Source organism: Thamnophis sirtalis, unplaced genomic scaffold (assembly GCF_051295495.1).
Source record: "Thamnophis sirtalis isolate CommonGarterSnake01/CBP01778 unplaced genomic scaffold, rThaSir2_p1.2 scaffold_4, whole genome shotgun sequence".
In the NCBI taxonomy this organism is placed as follows: domain Eukaryota; kingdom Metazoa; phylum Chordata; class Lepidosauria; order Squamata; family Natricidae; genus Thamnophis; species Thamnophis sirtalis.
Genome location: NW_028261384.1, coordinates 96,726,137 through 96,749,868, shown reverse-complemented (window position 1 = coordinate 96,749,868; position 23,732 = coordinate 96,726,137). Strand labels below are relative to the sequence as shown.

Below are 23,732 nucleotides of genomic sequence, written 5' to 3'. Positions count from 1 at the left end.
AACACTAGAATAATAGCAAATATTTTAGAGTACTATGAGGCGCATCCAGAGAAACAAGTGGCACTTGTCTTTCTGGATGCACAGAAGGCATTTGACAATTTTAATTGGGAATTCATGATACAACAAATTAAGAATATCAAATTAGGGGACCAATTTGAAAGATTAATAGAAACGATGTACTCCACCAAAAGGGCAAATATATTATTAAATGGGGAAAGTACAGAGACCTTTAAAATAATGAAAGGAGTAAGGCAGGGTTGTCCACTATCACCTCTGCTCTTTATCCTGATGCTTGAAAGTCTTTTAATAAGAATTAGACAAAATTCAGAGATAAGAGGAACTAAAATTAAAAAAAGAGTAGTATAAAATTCAGGCCTTTGCAGATGATTTGATATTCATTATAGACTTAAACTTGGAATGGTTTTGGACAGTGGTTATCCTCCTTTTTAAATGCAGCAACAGTGGTGCCAGCTTGGAGGACTTCCTGCCTGGCCTGCTGGCCCACCTGATGCAGTCTCCCCCTGCCTCCACCTCCGCCTCAGTCTCCTCCTGCCCTCCTGGGGTGCCTCCTCTGCAGAGCCTGGCACTGCTCTCGCTGGGAGGAGGAGCCATCCGGGGTCCGGTGGGTGCCCAGTTGAAGAAGAAGAGCGGCTTCCAGATCACCAGTGTGATCCCAGTGCAGATATTGGCCAGCCTCAGCTCCAACAACAGCATCGCCGAAGACACAGAGAGCTACGACGACCTGGGTGAGTCGCACACCAAGGATTTCTCTTCCTCCGAGATCCTGAACGTCTTGCTCTCCCGGGCCACCGACTTGGTGGAACCTATATAAAATGTTCTATGGGTGGCACCTACCTCCAATAGCAGTTAGACTTATATACCGCTTCATAGGGCTTTCAGCCCTCTCTAAGCGGTTTACAGAGTCAGCATATTGCCCTCAACAACAATACAGGTCCTCATTTTACCCACCTCAGAAGGATGGAAGGCTGAGTCAACCCTGAGCCGGTGAGATTTGAACAGCTGAACTGCAGAACTGCAGTCAGCTGAAGTAGCCTGCAGTGCTGCATTTAACCACTGCACCACCTCGGCTCCAGCCAAGCTAGCCAAAATGTATAAAAATGTACCACCTAAATGCTGGAAATGTGATCAAACACCAGACACCTACTACCACATGTGGTATTCATGTAGCAAAGCAAAAGAATATTGGCAAAGGATTTGGAGATGGTTGGAAGAAATGATCGGACAGAGATTGGAATTCAAACCAGAAATATTCCTATTAGGAATTATCAAAGAGGATTTAAGCAAAGGGTTAACATATTTAACACTGCATATCTTAACAGCTGCAAGAATAGTTTACGCCCAGCAATGGAAAGGTGGAAACATACCTAAAGAAAGAGAAATTACAAAGAAAATACTTGACTGTGCAGAATGTGATAGACTGATGCTTGAACTGAAGAATAAAGGACAGGCAGAATACTATGAGATTTGGGATAGATTTTATCAGTGGTTGGATTTAAGGAAGGAAAGTCAGAATGAATAAGCACAAGGATGCATAGATTGAAATAAGAGTCAATATAGATAATATATTATGTAATTGTAACTGTAAGAACCGGAAGGCACCTGGGGTAGACAATATCCCTGCTGAAGCTTTGAAAGCGGGAGGAGAACTGATAGTAAAACAATTGAAATGTATATACTCTGCCATCTGGGACCAAAGAGTCATGCCTCAAGACTTCAAAGACTCGATTATTGTACCAATCCACAAAAAGGGAGACTCAGCCGATTGCAAAAACTATAGAGGAATAAGTTTGCTATCAACATCCAGCAAGCTCTTAACCTCTATAATCCGATCCAGACTACTGAAAGTCAGAGAAACTAATTGCAGAGAAGAGCAAGCCGGTTTCAGACCAGGAAGAGGTTGCACAGACCAAATATTTACCCTGAGACAACTAGCCGAATCACGCCTGCATCACAAAAAAGACACTTTTTTAGTATTTGTGGATTTTTCATGCGCCTTCGATAGCATAGATCATTCATCGTTGTGGTGCGCCCTTAAAGCTGAATCAATCCCCTATGCTACACTCAACGTGCTTAAAGCTTTTTACGAAGGTGGAATGAGCTGGACAAAATACTTGGGAAATGTGTCCCCACCATTCTCAATAACTACCAGCGTCAAACAAGGCTGTATTATTTCACCAATGCTCTTCAATATAACCATGGATTGGATCCTCAGACAAACTTTTAAAGACACACCAGGCGTTCAAATCGGGGCTCAGCTGTCTCTCACAGACTTGGTGTATGCTGATGACATTGTCTTCTTTGCTGAAACAGCCCAAACCGCCCAAAATACGCTGGATGCATTACAAGCAAATGCTAACAAGCTCGGCCTGGTGATAAATGGTACAAAAACCAAATTCATTTTCACGGGCACTCAACCAGCTCAATTGCACCTCGAAGGCAACCCTATCGAAAGAGTAGACACGTTTAAATATTTGGGGTCGATCATCGACAGCCAACGTGTAGTGGCTACAAATGACATCAAAAGCCGCATTGACAATGCTACAGCCGCATTCGCCTCTTTAAGGAAGTGCCTGTGGAGCCAAAATGACGTGACGATTGCGACCAAGATGAGGATATTTAATGCTTCCATCCGCACAATCTTACTGTACGGCTCGGAATCGTGGACTTTACTTAAAAGCGACCTGAACCTATTAGAACGATTCCAGCTAAGATGCCTGCGCAACATTCTGCACATAACTCTACGGGACCGAAGGAAAAACGAAACGGTATTGCAGCTGTGTAAAAACCAAACTACAACCGAACTTTACCTAAGAAGACAACGACATAGATGGTTTGGACACGTTTGCCGTATGGACAATAGCCGATTACCTTACCGATCGATTAACTCGCTGCGACCGGATGGATGGAAAATCGCACGAAATGCCCCAAAGAAAACGTGGATATCCCAAGTGGCTCACGATCTTCAACCACTCCATTTCTCGATAACCGATGCCCAACAAGCCGCCCTAAATCAGAAGCAATGGCGTGCTGTAATCTGTGACGTCCTGCCCCTGGCCTTCACAATGCAACGGTCACTGCCTTATGGTCGTTGACATTTATGAAGATTAAGTCCAAGTAAGTCCAGTGTAGAAGAGGTTAAGTATGTATATAATTAGTTAGTAGAAATGGGTATTGAATCACAAGAGATATGTGTTATACTCTGTATGGCAGAGCGATCGGAGTTTCACCATGTCCAAAGTTTTATTATTTTTTTTAACAATAAAATTTTTCATAAAAAAAGAAAAGAAACAAGCGGGCTGACCTCCCCAAGAGCTAATCTGGGACTGACCAGGAAACTGAGAAACTGGCCGGAGCGCCTCCTTATTCACCACTTCAAAGAGGCCCTTGACCCAAAGCTCTGGAAATCTTGCAGCATTCAAGGGGTTCCAGAATACATAAAAAACTGGTACAACACCGCAATGGCCATGGATCTAGAGATCATCCCCCACAGGAAGCTGACTATTGAGAGGCCAGCGAGAAGCCCTTGGGCCACCGAACCCCAACTAAACTGCCCAAACTGCTGCTGCTCACACCCTCTGAGACTGCCAAATGCTACCAGTATGGACAGCATGGCTACAGGGCATCAGAATGCCTGGCTCCAGCTCCTGTCCCTCAAGTTCGGACACCAGCCACACCCTTGGCCAGGAGGGTGACCCTGTGAAGGGAAGGGGAAAATTGCTGTAGAGGTTCCACTCCTTCCCAATGAAGTTGAGGGAAACCTACACAGTCCATTGGGCTCTCCTCTCTTGGAGGCATTTTCTTGAAGGGGGTAAGGCACCTTTTGAGGTTTGGACTGATCATAAAAACCTCAAGGCCCTAAAAACCCCTAGAAAATTATATCCTAAACAGACCTGCTGGGCACAATACTTCAGATGATTTAACTTCAAGCTGAAGTACATCCCAGCGGGAGAGAATCTGCTTGCTGATGCCTTGTCAAGAAAGCTGCAGTTTGACAGCAGCAAGGAAGAAGTCATCCATGCCATCATTCCCACCGTACAACAAGCTACACAGGTCACCACCAGAGGCCACACCAGATGGCTATCCAACTCCGACCGGACATGCTGACAGCTGCACTAAGAACCATGCTTCCAGATGACCTCTGGCTCACAGATAATAATGACGTTCTGACTATGAGGGATGGGCTAACAGGGAAGGAATCCAAGCTATATGTCCCTGCAAGCTTGAGACTGGAGGTGCTACAGTGCAACCACTACTCAAGGATGGCTGACCATTTCGGATTCCTGAAACCCCTACACCTGGCTGAAAGGCAATTCTAATGGCCAATGATGAAAGCAGATGTGGAGGACTACGTGAAAAGCTGTGCCACTTGTACTGCTATGAAAATGAGACCAGGAAACCCCCCCCCCCCTGGACTCCTTCAACAAGTAGCAAGCCCCAGCAGACCTTGGGAAGAAATTGCAATGGATTTTATTGTCAAACTTCCAAACAGTGGGGGAAACACAGTGATTTGGACAGTAATCGGTTTATTTCCTAAGCAAGCCCACTTCATTGTTTACTTAGGACTGCCTTCTGCAAAGAAGCTGGCTTAGATGTTCATTAAATAGATGGCAGGTCATCTCATGGCCAATTCATGACCAGGTTTTGGAGAGAGTTCCTGAGACCCATCAAATCCACACAAGGACTCAGCTCAGCTTTCCATATCAGTATGATCGTCGTGGCGTAATGGCACAGCAGAACATACAAACGCAATGGTGGAGTAATATATAAGATACTATATGGATTACCAACAAGAATACTAGCAAAACTGTTGCCATTTGCAGACGTAAGTTACAACAATGCCGTGTATAGCAGCATTGGATTAACCCCTTTTCAGGTCACCAGCAACATGGAGTTTGTCCCCATGCCTGAACTGCCCAGAGAACCCCCTTCCTCCATGACTTTGACCGAGTGGATGGAGTTGTTAAGGAAGGGGTGGGAGAATACGGAAAAAGTGCTATCAAAAGCCACTGAGGAGTATAAAAGGCAAGCAGACAAACACTGGTCTCAAACCCCCTCCCGTGTGGGAGATCAAGTTTTTCTATCAACCAAATACATACGGTTAAAGCTGTCTAGCAAAAAGCTGGGTCCTAAATTTTTAGGTCCCTTACCAATAATGAAAGTAATTAACCCAGTGACAGTTCATCTTAGCCTCCCCTGAATTCTAGGGTAAGTGCATCCTGTTTTGGATTGTAGTCTGCTGAAGCCAGCTCTATGGTCGAGATTAAGACTGCAGACTCAGCCACCTCCCAGACCTATAGTAATGTAAGGAGAAACCCATTATAAACTAAAAAAAGATTGTACACTCTAGATCGGTTGATTGCAATATTTAGTTCATTGGAAAGGGTACCCTTTGTCTGAACCTACCTGGATAAAGTGTTGGGATGTAAAGACAGATAGATTAGTAAAACCATTCCATGATAAATACCCTGATAAGCCAAAGTGTAGCTCTGAGTGGAAGGGGGGTTGCTTGGTTAGGATTTTGCTGTTAACTCCCTGTGTTAATCTCATTATACAATCACAATCTTCTGATGAGTCACATTTAATGCTTTGAGAAAATGGGAACGGGGATTATATAAAGTATGTGAGACGTATAGTCAAAATAACATTCTTTTCTCAGAGAGTCAAGGACATCTTGCTCTGCACCAGGAAATTTTTAAATATGTTCATGGCTATATATTCCAAATAGGAGGCCAAAGTATTAGTGAATGGAGTGGTGACACAAAATTTTAACATCCGGAAAGGTACTACACAAGGGTATCCATATCCCAAATGCCATTTATATTGTCTTTGGAAGTACTAACAAGAACAATAAGAAAAGATATACAGATTAGGAGTAGTAGTCAACGTTGTGATGATACGGACGTGTGGTCTTGATGCTCCGAGAACACAGCCGATACTTTTGCCGCTAGGTGGTCCAATTGGACCTAAAGCATCCCGAAGAGACAGTGAACAGGAAGAATACATCTTGCTGACCTCAGGGATAATGCAAAGTCCCTGATCGATGCAAGAGAAGTTTTTCAAGCCAGTGACAAAAAATCCAGCCAAGGCTACAGAAGAATCAAGCGGTGGAATTAAATTTGGAATGGTTTTGGACAGTGGTTATCCTCCTTTTTAAATGCAGCAACAGTGGTGCCAACTTGGAGGACTTCCTGCCTGGTCTGCTGGCCCACCTGATACAGTCTCCCCCTGCCTCTGCCTCCGCCTCAGTCTCCTCCTGCCCTCCTGGGGTGCCTCCTCTGCAGAGCCTGGCACTGCTCTCGCTGGGAGGAGGAGGCATCCGGGGTCCGGTGGGTGCCCAGTTGAAGAAGAAGAGCGGCTTCCAAATCACCAGTGTGATCCCAGTGCAGATATTGCCCAGCCTCAGCTCCAACAACAGCATCGCCGAAGACACAGAGAGCTACAATGACCTGGGCGAGTCGCACACCAAGGACTTCTCCTCCTCCGAGATCCTGAACGTCTTGCTCTCCCGGGCCACCGTCTTGGGGGAGCCTGAGCGCAGCTTCTCCCCCCAACAAGACAAATCAGGAATAACACTAGAATAATAGCAAATATTTTAGAGTACTATGAGGCCACTATCACCTCTGCTCTTTATCCTGATGCTTGAAAGTCTTTTAATAAGAATTAGACAAAATTCAGAGATAAGAGGAACTAAAATTAAAAAAAGAGTAGTATAAAATTCAGGCCTTTGCAGATGATTTGATATTCATTATAGAATTAAACTTGGAATGGTTTTGGACAGTGGTTATCCTCCTTTTTAAATGCAGCAACAGTGGTGCCAGCTTGGAGGACTTCCTGCCTGGCCTGCTGGCCCACCTGATGCAGTCTCCCCCTGCCTCCGCCTCCGCCTCAGTCTCCTCCTGCCCTCCTGGGCTGCCTCCTCTGCAGAGCCTGGCACTGCTCTCGCTGGGAGGAGGAGCCATCCGGGGTCCGGTGGGTGCCCAGTTGAAGAAGAAGAGCGGCTTCCAGATCACCAGTGTGATCCCAGTGCAGATATTGGCCAGCCTCAGCTCCAACAACAGCATCGCCGAAGACACAGAGAGCTACGACGACCTGGGCGAGTCACACACCAAGGACTTCTCCTCTTCCGAGATCCTGAACGTCTAGCAGCAATAAAAATGAATGTACTATCCAGACTATTATACTTATTTCAAACAATCCCCATAAAATTAGGATTTTTTTTTAACTGAATTGAATAAGATGATATTAAAATTTATATGGCAAGGGAAGAAAGCCAGGATAAAGTTGAAAGCTCTACAGGATGACAGAAGCGGAGGTGATATGGGACTCCCTGACTGGGAGCTTTATTACAAAGCAGCAGCACTAACATGGATCAGGGATTGGATCAATTTAAAAAATAAAAGAATACTAACATTAGAGGGCCACGATTTGCAAATGGGATGGCATTTTTTCCTATGGGAAGAGGGTAAAAAGAAACAAAAATACTATCGCAGACATTATATTAGAGATGCACTGATACAGGTGCATCTGGAATAAAATTAGAGAAAAACATTACATGAAAATACTGACATGACTTTCCACTATGGAAGCCATGACACATTCCAATACACTAGATCTATCGAAAATGGTTAGATATAGTGAAATTTTAGACAGCCAAGGGAATTTGAAAACAAATCCAGAATTAAAGGAGCAAAATATAAATATAGATTGGTGGCCATATCTCCAACTACAACCGAGATACAAAAAAGATGTAAAAGAATATGGAATATACACAGAATTACAATAGATAAAATTTTAATTAGCCTGGAAAATAAATTCATAATGAAAATTTACAAATATTTATTAGAAGTAACATTAGAAGAAGAAAAAGTTAAAGGTTGCACGATGGCGTGGGCCAAAAACTTTGGTTACAACATAAATCTAGTGGATTGGGAAAGAATTTGGAACACAAATTATAAACTAACACTATCAGCAGCACTTAAAGAAAATATGTACAAAATGTTTTATTGTTGGCATTTACCACCAACAAGATTGGCTAAAATGTACTCAAACATGAAGCCAACCTGCTGGAAGTGTAAAAAAGTACAAGGGACTTTTTATCACGTATGGTGGACCTGCCCGGAAACACAAAAATATTGGACAAAAAGTCAAGGACATCTTGCTCTGCACCAGGAAGGGCATGACTAGGAGGTATCTCCAGTGGGATGGTGCCTGATTGGGCCATGTGATGGACATGTGGGTGCTGGGAAGGGACTTGGACTTTCATTCGGGTGGGGAAAACCTGGAAACTTTGAGATTCAGGTTTTCCCAGAGGTGCCAATATGACATCTCTAACAAAATGGGACTTTGAGGAATCTCAAGCCTCAGAGTCTTCTTTTGTTGGGGGTGTTACTTGGAACCCAGCTAGACAGACAGACAGACAGACAGACAGACAGACAGACAGACAGATAGACAGACAGACAGACAGAGAGTCAGTCAGAAAGACAGTCAGTCAGTCTCCCTCCCTCTCTCTCTCCCTCCCTCCCCCTCCCTGTCTCTCTCTTCAAGGAAACCTTCCTCTTCACCTCTATGCTAGTACTTTACTTAAACTTTTATTTGCATTTGTACATATCTATTTTATTAGTGTTGTACATCAGTGATTGCATGACCTCTATAAATACCATATCCTAAATTAAATAAACAAAACAGGAATCAAATATTGGGCCCACCTCTTATCTTGGAGTCCTGCACTGACATTATTCAGAATTGAATAATTAGTATATTTAAGACTTTTCTTGCTAAATGGTATTCTCTATGATGATGTTTTGAAATCTACCCCCCTTTTTTTCATAGATTCAGGAGGAGACTTTGAAAAATGCTGGACTGCTCTTACAGATTGATAATGCCAGACTTGCTTCTGATGATTTCAGGGTGAAGTAAGTTTAATTAATCAGTTGTCCTTTACTTTTTCATCACACACATTTTGTTTCACAGTAGGTTTCTTGATTTTAAAAAACAAAAATGTTAGCCATGTACCTGTGTTTTTGTTCGCATCCTGATATTATGCAAATATTTAATGATTCTTTAAATCAGCAATTTAGGTAACAGGTACAAGGTAAAAAACATGATTAATTTCCCCCTCTCTGTGTGAGCAGCTATTATAGCTGATAGCAAGCAAAAACCTGGGTTGTTGGCTATATAGGCTGCAAAAAGGAATTTGTGAAATGATAACTAGATAGGATTTTTTTCCTTATTCAATTACCATTTATCATTGATGGTGACATACTTTTCTACCAACTCACAGACTAGAGGTCAGCACATTAATGTGATAGATTAGCTGTGCCCTTAAAGAAACATTTAATATTGAAAAGCTATCACCAACAGGAAAGAATTAAAATTAGGATGACTCACTCAAACAACTGATTACAATTCTATGCGGAGATGCTCGTATTTTAATCTGATCTACATTTGAAAACAAATCAGCCAGTTTCACACCTCTTTTATATGTTGGTCACAATGTAGTTATCCTTGGGCTTCAGCACTGTACATACTTTTCAGAAAAAAGAAAGGTAAGAGAAGATGTACAAAAATGTGTATTGAGAGATCATAAAGCATTAATTAGATAAAGCCTACAGTAGTGGCCAAAATTGTGGAAACCTTTTGGGAAAAGTATATTTTCTAAAACTGACCTTTTTACCACCTTTTTTCTGGAGTACTACCATAAAATTATATATCAATGGAAAGATAATTTAATCAAGAACGTAATGCAATAATGTTTATGAGGGATTTGCTATTAGAATAGCAGTTATAAAGAAGAAAAGCGAAACAAGATATACAAAATTGATCACCATAGAAAAAATGAGATATACAAAAATTATCACCATGTCAATTAATACTTAGTTGGGTAACCTTTAAAAGCATGAATTACGGCCTTACAATGTCTTCCTATGAAGTGAACCAAGCTTTTTAATTCTGCAGCTGTTACAATGTGAAACCAAGATTGAATGAGTGTTTCTATTTACTGGGTTTTATTGCTGGGTCGCTTCTGACTAACAAGTTTCTCTAGTCGGCTCCATAAATTTTCAATTCCAGCAGTGGAATATGATTGTCTTGAATTTTTTTAAAAAAAGTATTGTTATTAGCCATCAAACCTCAAAAATATACTTTTCCCAAAAGGTTTCCACAATTTTGGCCACTATTGTAGGTACAGAGTGTGCATAAGCACATAGGTGATCCTGTGCCATGTTTGGGACTTCATATCCATTTAATTCTAGCCTGTTCATAAATGATGGACTGAAGTCCCCCATGGCTGGCTTGCATGATCTATATACTAAGCTCTCTTGTTTGTAACTGGGTGAAACGCTGCATCACAGGGCAAAACCTTTTCAACCAAGTTAACTCAAAAGGACTAATATACAAAATGCATACAGAAGCATTTGATGTTCTCAGTTATGTAGCGATCAAGAATCATAGCTAAAAATGTGCTGAGTGGACCCTTTTGCCTTTGTAGGCTGGAATCTGAGGTAGCCATGCGCCTGTCTGTGGAGGGAGACCTTGGGGGTCTGCGTAAGACCCTAGAAGAATTGAATGCAAGTCGAGCTAGTTTGCAGGTGCAAGCTGAAAATCTCCGAGAAGAGTTGGCCTGTCTCAAAAGAAACCACAAGGAGGTAAATATGGATATAGCTGTGTGAAATTTGTCCATGATATTATGCAAGTTGCGTTACACTTCCTGGATCAATGTTGCCACACAATGTTTCAATAGAAGTTCTTTTAATTACATGGCTGCTGGAATACAAATGTTTATCATGCTGTTTCTTTTGTTAGGCTGAGTTTGGAATCTAAATAATAAGGAACACAGATTAAAATAATCTCTTTTTTTCCCTACTGGGCCTACAAAAAGTTCAATTTGAAGGAAAAAAGATGCTTCAGAATATATGTAAGAATTGCATCTATTGGCAATTCTTTAAAACAAATACAATATTTTCCATGATGGGACTGTTATTGCAGAAAGCAACCACATCATTCTAGGAAACGAAGCAGTTGCTTTAAGGAGTTGTTGAAAGGTGTGGCTTGATGCCTCTGTGTGCTCCAGGCATCTTCTATCTTTTGCACAGCCCGACTTTCTAAATAATAAGGAATGGCACTTTTAAGATCCTTCCATAAGGTTTGTTGAAGGGCCTTATGAAAATAGCTTGAACATTCTATTTACTTGCTGCTTACTGAAAAAATTCCCCTCTATATTATTTAGGCAGGGCCAAATTGATACAATAAGACTAACATGCTCAACAGCCGAAAAATAGAGCCTTTTTTTTTCAGAGGTAGGACTGGAAGAATGGATGGGAGGGAAAATGGAATTAAAAAGCAATGAAAGTAAACTATGCTGACATGACTTGAATTTTAATCTTTGAACCCAAGAGAGTCATAACGGTGATCCACATATTGTAATACAAGGGCCACAGACTGTATCTTGAGAATAGGAATGTGTGATATTGTCCTTTCCTGATCCACCATTGGAGACACCTCTGCTGACTCTTTTCTGCTGTGGGATATGTTACTGTCTGCCTCACTTGTCCTTCATTTCAATGTAGACAAACATTTCTATCTAATTAGTTATTTTGGCCTATGGTTAAAACATTGCCTTCCCTACTTTCATTGATTGTTGGCTTCCTCTACCATTTTTAAAAATCAGTGTGACTGTAAAAAGCTGGACTTTTAAAACAATTTCACTGATAGAATTGTGAAACTCTTCGGGTGTATTTTTTCTCCTTTTTTAACTAGCTGAAATTGATGAGACTATCACTTTCCTTTTATAGTCCAAGTGATGGGACAAATAATGGGATGTTTTATTGATCTGGTGGGTGGGTAAAGAAGCAGAGGAATCCAGCAATTAGGGGCCATGGAATATGTCATGACATTGGACCATGATGGCCAAAGTAGAAGAAAGTGTTGAAATCTGGAAAGAGACTTTTAAAGCCAGTGGCAGATCTGCCATCTTCAGCTTCTTTGCTTCGCTGGCATCCTGCCATAAACTACAGGATGGTAGCGGGTGTGTGTGTGTGGAAAGGGGGGATGGACATACAAATTTGTCACAAATGGAGGAAGAAGCTGATAAGAACCAGAGGGTCAAGCTGAAATAAGGCAACCCTGACAGCTCTTTAAAAGGCCAGATCCTGAAGATGAAACTCAAATACTTTGGCCACCTAATGAGAAGGAAGGACTCACTGTCACTCGCCTAATGCTAAGAAAGACTGAGGGCAAAAGAAGAAGAGGATGACAGAAGTGGCTGGATGGAGTCACCAAAGCTTAAATGGATTCCAGAGGATGATAGAGGACAGGAAGGCCTGGAGGAACATTGTCCATGAGGTCACGATGCGTCAGACATGACTTCGCAACATCCAGTCTTTGAAAACTTTCAGTTGGAGGTGACTTCAAGAATCAGGCTGTTGCACTGCTTAATTTCCAAGTGCAACGGTCCCCCCCCCCCCCCAGGGCCCACCTATGACAATTTAATTTCATGTAATTAATACTTTGTTGCGACATTGCTGGTTGCTGTCCATTGCTCTTCCCCAAATGATATTTGGCTGATTTCCTAGACATGTGAACTAATAAATTCTGAGCTCTTTTTTCACTCCATAGGAGATGGCTCCTCTCCAGGGGCATCTGGGGGCCACTGTCAACGTGGAAGTTGACTCCATGCCTGGCATTGATTTACAAAAAACTCTGAATGAGATCCGTGACCAGTATGAGGGCGTCATGGAGAAGAACCGCGAGGAAGCAGAAGCTTTGCACCAATCCCAGGTGAGGAAAGATTTGGCAAAGTAAAATACTAAAATGTATATTTTCAGAAGAGAGAGGATGCGAACATTATATGAGCTCATATATGTCTGTAGGAGCTAGGAAGAGCACAATGTAAAAATAGAAGAATTCTCAGGTCATAGTAACAAGCTGTTCTCAAGTATTCCCCTTCTTTGATATAGTTAAAGGCTTTTTATTTATGCCATTTTTAGGCCTTCACCCTAAATACTTTCATTTCCCCCTTTGTGTGTGTTGCTACATTTACATAATCACCACCATGAAATGTGTCCTCAGAAGGAGAGGATATGGTTGATAGAAATAAGGGAAGATACAAGTTTCTGTTTTTAAGCATATGTGTTTGTGCCTAAAAGGCATGCACAATTTCCTCTGATGCTAGATGTGAGGAGGTAGCAATGAGATTTTGGTTGATACTGCTATGTGCCATGTAATGGTCTAGCCAGTATCAAAAAAATACCTGAAATGACTTCTAAAAAGTTTATTGTTGTTCACTTACAGATAAGTGTACAGATAGAATCTTGTCAGATTAAATCAATTATCTGCATAACTGTAGATATATTCTGTGAATTGCTAAGGAGAGACCATGGTTGCCCTCTTCTTGCTAGCAAGTTGTGCTGTCTTTGCTATCTAGGAAAGAGCCCATCCTTTCTGGGACTCCAGAATACACTCCACCTCACACTCTATTCAGCCTGTTGCCTTCTGCTATGCCCAAACACTGTGTTTAGGTATATGGAATGGAAGGGGAAGCTTCGCTGTCTTGCTTCAGGCAGCATTAGGTCATGATAATGGCCCTGACACCATGGAGAGCCCATACACACTTGTGTGTAATTCTTCCAGTTACTCTTTCACTCAGATTCAAGTATCTATTTCACCCATACAGGTTGAGGATAAGAATTGAAATGATGATGAAAATAATGAAGATGAAGAACATATCAAATACAAATACCAATTCAGGTGTATTTCATTGTTAAGTTTGGGCAGAGGTACCCACAAGGAAGAAAACCACCCTGAGATCCAAGCCATATATCTGTTTCTCTTTTAGGACAACAAATATTTTACATGCAGCTTCCAGGAAGAGCTGTCTTTGCAACATCTCCAGTTCTACTTTGCAAACCCAGAAATGCAAAAATATTTCCATTCAAACAACAAAAAACCTCATGTTTCTAGTTCTAGTTTCTGTTAAGATTAGGCTTCAAACATTTTTGGGCTGTAATAAAGACTTATGAAATTTCAGAAACCAGTTTGGGGGAAATTGGCAATAAATGACAGCAAGATTAAGTGTCTTGCAATCAATGCTCTTCATTTACTCCTTGTGCTGCTTCATAGCCAACAGAAGCCAAACAAATGATACCATAAACAAGGACAGCATTCATCAGCATTAGGCTAGATTATTTAAACCATAAAAATGTTGGACAGATTGCCTCAAAAAAAAATGAATGACCTTAGTAGAGAATTTGATCTGACTCATTGTAATTATGGACACATGCATATCCACATCTTTTTCAGATGCTAGTCTAGTTTGAATAGAAAGAGAGCTTATAATTCAAGATAATTGAATGAATAAATGTCACTAGCCAAGGTCTGCACATGATATTGGATTCTGTTTTATTGAAAGTCAACAGAGGTCTCTGATCAAATATAACCTATATGAATCCTGGTTAAAAGTTTTTTAATTGTTAGAGTGAAACCGCTGAACAAGTGAGCAATGTGAGCATATCCACACCTGTTCATACACAAATGATAATAGCAATTTCCCATTCTCCCTATGGGAGATAATGTGGTCTGGATATCTAATGGGTAACTTCTCTTTTTCACAGTGCGATGCACTCAATCGGGAGGTTTCTGTCAGCACTGAAGCTCTACAGAGTGCTCAGATGAAGATGGTGGAGCTGAAGCGGCTGAGCCAGGCTTTGGAGATTGAGCTGCAATCTCTTTGGAGCATGGTCGGTTCCAGTCATTTTCAAATTTGTGGATTAGATGCTAAAAGCCTCAAATGCAGAAGGAGTTTTACTGACCTAAAGATTAGTATGAACTTAGTAGCCTCATGGGCCAAAGAAGGAATGCCTCAATATTGGGGACTGATTGACATATTTGGACGTTTTACAGCAGGTTATGAACATTTTCATAAACTTTACCACTTAGAAGGCATAAGGTGCTGTCTGTCATTTCTCCAAGCATGACACTGGCAGGCTTCCCCTTTTTGTATTTTAAGATGCCTTGAAAGGTTCCTTTAAATAAAGATTATGTGCAAGATACTTTCCTTGTAATAGGCAAGCTTCCAAATTATTTTATTAAAAACAAACTAAGACAGGTTACTCTGGACACCATCAGCCAGTATCCTCATTGAAACATTTTGTGTAGGCTCCTTGAAGGCAAGTCATGTTTGCAAGCTGGACTCAAGTTTCTATTCTCTCCATATACCCTCTGCTTTTCCTGGGTCCTGCAGAGCATATTTAGATTTAACATCTTCAGAAAAATGAAAACAGAAACCTTTCTTTTGTTCCTAGAAAGGAGCTCTTGAGGGGACCCTGGCTGAGGTGCAATCCCATTATGGGTTGGAGTTGTCACAGTTACGTAACCTTGTGGCTGCCCGGGAGGCAGAGCTGCTGCAACTGAAGTCGGATGCCCAGAACCAAGATGAGGATTACAAGCGACTGATGGATATTAAAAACAGACTGAAACAGGAGATAGCAACCTACCACTGTCTTCTTGAAGGGTAAGGAGTGGGGAGGATGAGTGCCATCTGTTCAGCTTGTTGATCCATTTATTTCTATTCCCACAGTTTAGGGGGAGGGGAGTGCTGATATTTATATAACTCAAACAGCGACATTTGCACTCAACTGGAAAATATCAGGAGATTTGGAAAGGACTGAATGAATACGAAGAATTGATTTTTAAACAAATGATGTCTAAGAGGGATCTTTTTCTCCTCCATTCACTGACAGCCATGGATTGCTGGTTGACAGCTGAATGAGTAAGGAAACTTGGTGGTGAGTTAGAGGGATGAAGTAGAATTTCCTGGAGGAAAACTAGTTGTCTGAATGTGGCATGGAACAGAAAAATATCTTTGCTCAACTTTGATCAGTAGTTGACCCTACATGGTATTAAAGTCCTTACTGTATGTGTTGTATAAATTTATTATTTGAACCCACATGGAATGCAACTTAGAAAGAGAAAGCTGGAAATGATGGAACATATTTTTGTTCAAGTTATTTGAATAGTATATTTAATTGTTGCATTATTTTTCTATTTTCTAAACCAGATTCCTAAGTACAGTGGGACCTCCAGTCATGACCGTAATCTGTTCAGTCAGCATCCGATTTGGTCGTGACTGGAAGCAAGAGTGATTGCACTTGCGCGATCACACACAAGAAAAGGTGCAGAAGGGGAAATCGCTGTGGCTGTGTTTGATCGTTACCCGAGGATGTGTTTGTGACCAGAGTAAAACATTTAGTGGATTTTTTTCTTTGGCACCTGATTTGACCATAGTCAGAAGCATTCGTGACCCGAGGTCCCACTGTAGTTGACTATTTGTCAATACATAATTAAATGACAAATACATAAATAAGGCTTCCGAAGTAATTATAGGCTGGATTAAGTCCCCTATGAAGAAGAGCTGGAAGTTTGAGAGACTTTAGATTTTTTTTTAAAGACCAAGCAATGGGGAGGCAACAGAGCTGGATAATAGTTATGAGTAACTTCAAAGGGGAATTAGATAAATTCCTGGAAAACAAACCATTGATGGCTACTAGTCATGATAATTACATATTGTTTCAAGTATAGTCTTCAACATATGAGTGACTAGAGAAATTAAACTGGAAAGTATGATATTCATGTTTTCTCTGAGCTTCTCCATGAAATCTGGTTGGCTACTGTAAGATTAGCATGCCAGACAATGTGGTTCAATTGCTGAACTAGGATTGGGAAAACCCAGCTTCAAGATCACCTCTCATCCATGGAAACCCAGTGGATAGTTTTGAACCATCACATTGTTCAGTTCAGTTGCCACTGGGAGAATTATTTTTATGGGAAAAGCTTGGAGAGGAAATGTTATCCGCAATGAAAGCCTTGAGCTCTTTGAAAAAGTCAGGATATCAATCTAATAAATAAATAAAAGTAAAATATAATGCAAGAAAATATGGACCTTGCACATATAGAAACTGTTCTAAAATAACTTTTTACTCTTTTATTCTTTGCACCTTTCATCTGGCTTCAAATACTTTCTTCCAATCTTGCTCACAATTTACAGATCCTTCATGTTTTTCATATGCGTAGCTCCTAAACCTCACCTATAAAGAATTATATTGCACCTACATACCTCAAATCAATTACTTCCCTAGCTGAAAGACTATTATAGGCCTTTATAACTTTTCCTGTTAAACCTGGTCACTCAGTCAATCTCAGTTTCAATGTCATTTGTAGGAGGTAGCAACTTTTATATATAACAAAATATAGTAAAACAGGCTTCTATGTCTTCTTCCTCTCTTAAATTAGGGATTTTTATATCTTTGTGACCACTTTCCCTCTCAGCATGTTCTGAAAATTCTAGATATGAACATGCCCTTCTAGTGACTGGATTCCTTTAAGTTTATCAGTTCTCTAAATTATTTTCTTGCCTCTCACTCTTCCCATTTTTGTCAACTTTTCCTCTTTCTCACTCCAAAGCTGCTCTTCTTTCTCTTTTTTAATTAACAAACTTTTCCTCTTTCTGTTGTTTCAAATATCTGAGCCTAACCCCTTTTCTGGCTGGCCTAATTTCTTCTTTGCTTAATTTCATGAAGTAGATACATTTCCCTACCAAAGCAGTAGCCTCTTCTGTGCCTAAGGGAGAACTTTTGTTGGTCTATTCCCCCCCACCCCAATCTTAGTTTGGTGTAGTAGATTCTAGTGAGGAGTCTGGTTTCTGAAGTCAGGATGTTAGTTATTATCTGCAAAGTCTGAGGTCTGCAAGGACCAAACTCTCTTCCTTTTGTAGTTAAGGTTTATTTTCTTTTGGTACAGAGTACTTAATTAACTCCTTGAGTTTGAGCCAATTCCACCGGTGAGGATACCCTCTTATGTTGGATATCTCATCTTGTTTTGGACATCCAACTTTTATCGTCCCTATGACAAATTCTTTTAATCTATACCTAATTTGGTTGGCTCAAACACCAAAAGAATAGGCAACCCTAGACAACCCATACAAGCTCTCACATTCATTACTCACTATCTTTCCCACCGCTACTCTTCCTTCTGCTATTGCAGTTCCTGCTATTACTCTTTGTACATGCTGCTAGATAAGAACATTCCTTTCTGACTGCTTTAGGTTGCTTTATTTCCACGCACACAAATGCTCCTCCTTCTCTCCCCGCCCCCGTGTATCTTCAGCTGTTTCACAGCACAGCTTTTATAGATAATTTTCTGTGCTGCTGGTGGTGGTGGGAGGGCTTAATGGGAAGAGACGAAAGCAGCACAGGTGCCATTCATTTTTCTAAGCAGCCTGCTCTCTCACAGCTCTGCTTGAACATGGCTAACACTCTTATGAGATGCTGCACAGTATGTCCTTGGGATCTGATGTAAGTGTAGAACTGTTGCTTGATTTAGATACATGCATTCCTGGCCTTCTTTTACATTCAGTGCATGTTTTTTTTTTTTAGCTAAAGAAAACACTGTGCAAATCATTAGTATCTTACATAATACCAGACCATGAAAATAAGTGATTATTGCTCTGTAACTACATTGGTGCATATTGAGTTCATTAGCAAAATAAAATAAAAATAAAAAAAATCTTGCAATAAAAGAAATGTGTATTTTCTAGACATACTAAGGGACGATGCAAAGAATTAAGGTTTTCTAGAGGCATCCTGTAAAAAGATTGTTACTGATTGTAATGTGAATGTAAGCCAACTTTTTCTAGCTTGGAGCCTTTCACTTATATTGAAACTGCAACTTCCAAAATACTAGGCCAACATGAACTATTTCTTTGTAAAATGGAAGGGGATTCAAGTAGGAACTGAACATTATACCTGAACTCTTTATTAGACAATTTGGTAAATCAGAATCTTGTTTATAGACCTGGTGTTCTTTTGTTTCTTTTTTAGGTTTGAACCACCGACTTCTCCAGGTATGCTAACTAATTTGATATTCAGGCTTCTCTTTAGGGAATCTACATTCATACATGCAAAATGAAAATCAGTGCATAATTGTGCAGCAGTTTTAGACAGAGACTCTTCTACAGGCCTATAACAAGAAAAACATTAACAAGAAAACTTCATTTATTCACTGAATCTTCTCTAGAGTTGAATGAGTCTTGCAATGGTTTGGATGTCTCAGTTTACCTCTCCTTAACCAGTGGCAGGAAACCTATGGTTTTCCAAAGTTGTACTCAAGTTCCCATCAAACCCAGTTAGCATGGTCAATGGTGCAAGTTATACTTTCAGTTTCCACTTCTGCGTTTCTCAGCATTCCTTAACTTGGTGTCCTCCAGATGTGTTGGACTTCAAGTTTTATTCAGTATTGCTTTTACATCACACACTGTAAAAAAATTAACAATGACTTTTTACTGGACATTGTTATGCTCAACTCATCTTTAGCAGATCCTGCATTAGTGGGTATACTTACATTCTAAATTTAAATTAGTTTCAGTCTTACTTAATTATCATGTCTCCTATAGAAAGAATCCTCTAAAGATCTCAGCATTGACACAAAATTGTACTTCCTATGATTATTTGCTACTGATGATGATTATTAGTTGTAGAGGCTCACTGATTAAAAATGCAGTATTGCAAGCTAATTCTGCTAACTGCCAGCAGTTTGATTCTTACAGGCTCAGGATTGACTCATACTTCCACCCTTCTGGGATTGGTAAAATGCGGACCCAGATTATTGGGGACAATATGCTGACTCTGTAAACAGCTTAAAGAGGGCAGTGAAGTGGTATATAAATATGTGATATTGTTATTTTAACAAATAATTTGATAGACACAGTATTTGTTTGATAAACTGCAATGTGAACACATCTTGTATGGATTATGATTCAATTCTCAATGAAGTGCAGGGCAGGCACCATCTTTGAAAGGAGTCTAAATTGAAATATACTAAATAAGTGGTAAAAATTAGTATGTATGATATATGTGGAGTAATGAAACACGTTCTTCAAACGACTGGGGGAAAAATCAGTAGGGGACATAAATAAAGCATCTCTGTGTCAGTCTTCAAAAACATTATAATGGGATAATTTTAACTGTGGGATATAGTCTTCAGAGACTATAGCTTTTAAAACTTTTCTATTATCATATTGTCTTTGACCATCATAGAGTTATTATAATTGCCAAGAAGTAGAGCCATCGTTATGAGGATAAAGATAACAAAGATAACAAATTTCAATTTGTAGTTTTTTTTTAAAAAAAATAGAACCGGGTGCAAAAGGCACGGGTATAGAATTAAAGAGTTTTGATGACAACATTTATTGGAGTACTACAACCACTGTCTACATTTTTTTTTAACTTGGAGTCTGTCAATTGGGCTTGCAATTTGGGTGTCCTCCTGGATCCACAGCTGATGTTAGAACACCATTTGTCAGCTTTGCCCAGATTCGCCTGGTGCACCAGTTGCGGCCCTATCTGGACCGGGAGGCACTTCGAATGGTCACTCACGCCCTCGTCACCTCAAGACTGGATTACTGTAACACACTCTACATGGGGCTGCCCCTGAAGAGTGTCCGAAGACTACAGCTGGTCCAGAATGCAGCTGCGTGAGCGATAATGGGTGTACCTAGATACACCCATGTTGCATCTATCTTCCGCGAGCTGCACTGGCTTCCCATTGGTCTCCGGACCCGCTTCAAGGTGCTAGTTGTTACTTTTAAAGCCCTACATGGTATTGGACCTGGCTACCTGAGAGACCGCCTCCTGCCATTCACCTCCCAACGACCAATAAGATCACACAGTGCTGGCTGGCGGCTCCCCGAGGGAGGGCCTTCTCTGTAGCTGCACTGGCCTTGAGGAATGAGCTACCCGCAGAGATCCGGACCCTCACCACTCTCCCGGGCTTCCGTAAAGCGACCAAGACCTGGCTGTTCCGGCAGGCCTGGGGCTGTTGATTAATTTCTAGCCCCACCTGATGGAATGGATGTTGTATTAATTTTTTAACATTGTATTTTTAAAATATTTTAAATATTTTAAATGTTTTTTACTTTGTTGTGAGCCACCCAGAGTCCCAAGGGAGTGACAGCATACAAATCTTATTAAAGTTCAAAGTTCAATTATTAACCCTGTATTAAAATTCCTTTTTTTCTAATTTAGATGAGAATATGTAGTAGTAGTAGTAGTAGTAGTAGTAGTAGTAGTAGTAGTAGTAGTAGTAGTAATTATATGTGGTTAATCTTTGGTGAGATTCACAGCCTTTGGGGCTGGTTGGTAGCTCAACAGCTCGAGTCCTAACCAAGGACCTAGGAACTGTTAAGGTAACATCGGAGAATATAAGTTGTTCCAAGTAAGGTGTTTTTTTGTAGAATCAGAATGTTCAAGTCTGATAAATTTAGAATTTCCAAATAGCGAGGTAGCCCTTTAGGTATTGCTCCAAGGGCTCCAATTACAATCGGGACAACACACAATTTCTTTTTCCACAGTTGCTCAACTTCAATTTGCAAGTCCCGGTACTTTGTGATTTTTTCTTGCTGTTTATCTTCAATTTGTGCAACCCCAGGTATTGCAATGTCAACGAACCATACTTTTTTCTTTTCAACTATTGTTGTGTGTTGTGGGCCAAGTGCCTGTCAGTCTGAATTCTGAAGTCCCACAAGATCTTGACTTTCTCATTCTCTAAAACCGTCTCAACCTGATGGTCCCAGTAGTTTTTGCTTTACTCAAATCCAAACTTTTGGCACAATTTCCAGTGAATGATCTTAGCAATACGGTCATGGCGTTGTAGGTAGTCGGTTTGTGAAATTTTGCTGCACCCACTGATCAAGTGGTCGATTGTCTCGTCTTTCTCATTACAGAGGCAACATTTGCTGTTGGTGATAACATGTTGAATTTTCGCCTTCATGCAGTTTGTGGCTAAGGCTTGTTATTGTTGTTGTTATAGAAAATGATATGTCTAAATAAAAAAATAATAGTCAGAAATCATTGCAAATTCCCTTAGGGATATATCAAAAGATTTGTATCTACCTTTGATACAGATTATATGTTGAGGATGCATTTTATTCAATGAAAAAATAAGGGATTCTTTGCATTAGAACTAGAGAAAATCTAGTCTAATATCCAGCAAATCGATAGCTAGTAATGCTATCACCTCTTACCTGTACAATGTAGTTTTTGCATCCTGATATCATAAATATGGATTGACAGCTATATGGAAAAAGTTGGGGCTCCATAGCATGTACAGCTATATAGATTCATTGGGAAAGAGGCTGGTGTTTCATTTCAACTGGGTTGAGAATACAGAGTTAGTAATGGGGAAATTCAATAGGATAAATAGGGTGGCTCTAGTTCGGGAGTGTCAAACTTGCATCGTCATGGTGTCGTCACATGACGTATTGCGACTTCCTCCCTTTGCTAAACCAATAGTGGGTATGGCCAGAGCATGACTCATCCAGCCTGTGGGCTACAAGTTTGACAGCCGTTCTCTAGACGGTGAACATTTGAAATAGATTTGGTTCCATAAAGGTTAAGCCTCTCTGGCAGAATAAAGGTGTGATATACTATGGTTAAATTCAACAAGATTGAAACAGTGTAAAGCAGACCCTGTATGAAGTGTGATTCTTAATACGTAAAAATTCCAGTAGTTCAAGTTGAAGACATAAACACTAACTCTCTGAGTGGGATGGGTAGTTCAAAAATGTGAAATATAAAAAAATAAAACAATTATTTAACTGAAATGTCATTTGACAGCTCTGGTTCGTATTTGTATATATAATAGCAATCTAAAAGGTGCCCTTTTGTGATTTATCCATTCCCTAGCACCTTAGCTACTCCATGCTCTCTCTCTCCCGGCCCTCCATCCCTCATACAGTGCCTTTTGTCACTCCTTGCAGAACCTTTGGTAAGCCGATGGGAGAAGATGATCATTGAAGAACGGGTGGATGGCAAGGTGGTGTCATCCCGTGTGGAGGAGCACCAGCTTTGAAAGATGCTGCCTTCCCTTTAGCAATGTTGGCAGCACAATGATGATGGCGATGATGAGGAAGAGGGGAAGAGAATAGAAGCTCTGGATGAGGTTTTTTTTGTTGGCCTGCAAATAGATGAGACTTTCATATTTTTTTTGCCTAGGTATCTATTGATTGTGACTTTTGGAATTATTTGAAGTCTTTAAAGTTTAATTTCCACACCCTCCCTCAGATTCTGTTGCATAATCTGCTAACTATGTCTTGGATCACACTAAAAACCACAATGCACCATGACGTGCCTTCTTATGATGGCACTGAAAAAATTGATCAATGATCATTTTTTCACTCTTATGACCAGGGGTGGGTTCCAGCCACCATTACTACAAGTTCGGTAGTAAAAGGAATTTCTCCGGGTGCGTACGCATTTTCATTTAAAATGATCTGTGCATGCGCACACCATTGAATAAAAATTACATTTTTAAAATGAAGATTGTTCTGAGCATGTGCAGAACAGAAAATCAAGATGGCACCGCCGATCATAGAACTGGTATGGTTACGTGTCCACTGGGGTTACTACCTATTTGCCAAACTGGACCGAATTGGTAGGAACCCACCTCTGCTTATGACCCTTACAGCATCACCATGGTCACATGATTAAAAAATTAGACCCTTGGAAGCTACTTATGTTTATGATGGTTGCAGTGTTCTGGGGTCATGTGATCATCTTTTGTGACCTTCTGAGGTCAGGGGGAATCCAGAATCACTTAACAATTGTGTTACTAATTTATCACTTGCAGTCATTCATTTAACAACTGTGGCAAAATAAAGTCACTAA

The 23,732-nt window shown here is 40.5% G+C and overlaps 1 protein-coding gene across 1 annotated transcript in view; it reads left to right on the top strand.

The window, feature by feature from the left end:
• LOC106537608 (keratin, type I cytoskeletal 17) overlaps window positions 1–23,468 on the top strand; it is a 40,199-nt gene extending 16,731 nt beyond the window's left edge. Inside the window, exons 3-9 of the mRNA XM_087711873.1 lie at window positions 8,851–8,933; window positions 10,508–10,664; window positions 12,634–12,795; window positions 14,628–14,753; window positions 15,318–15,526; window positions 18,891–18,913; window positions 22,826–23,468. Coding sequence (XP_087567999.1) covers window positions 8,851–8,933; window positions 10,508–10,664; window positions 12,634–12,795; window positions 14,628–14,753; window positions 15,318–15,526; window positions 18,891–18,913; window positions 22,826–22,917 — 852 coding nt within the window. The 3' untranslated portion in view covers window positions 22,918–23,468. The remainder of the gene's footprint in view (window positions 1–8,850; window positions 8,934–10,507; window positions 10,665–12,633; window positions 12,796–14,627; window positions 14,754–15,317; window positions 15,527–18,890; window positions 18,914–22,825) is intronic.
• Window positions 23,469–23,732: the final 264 nt, after the last annotated feature.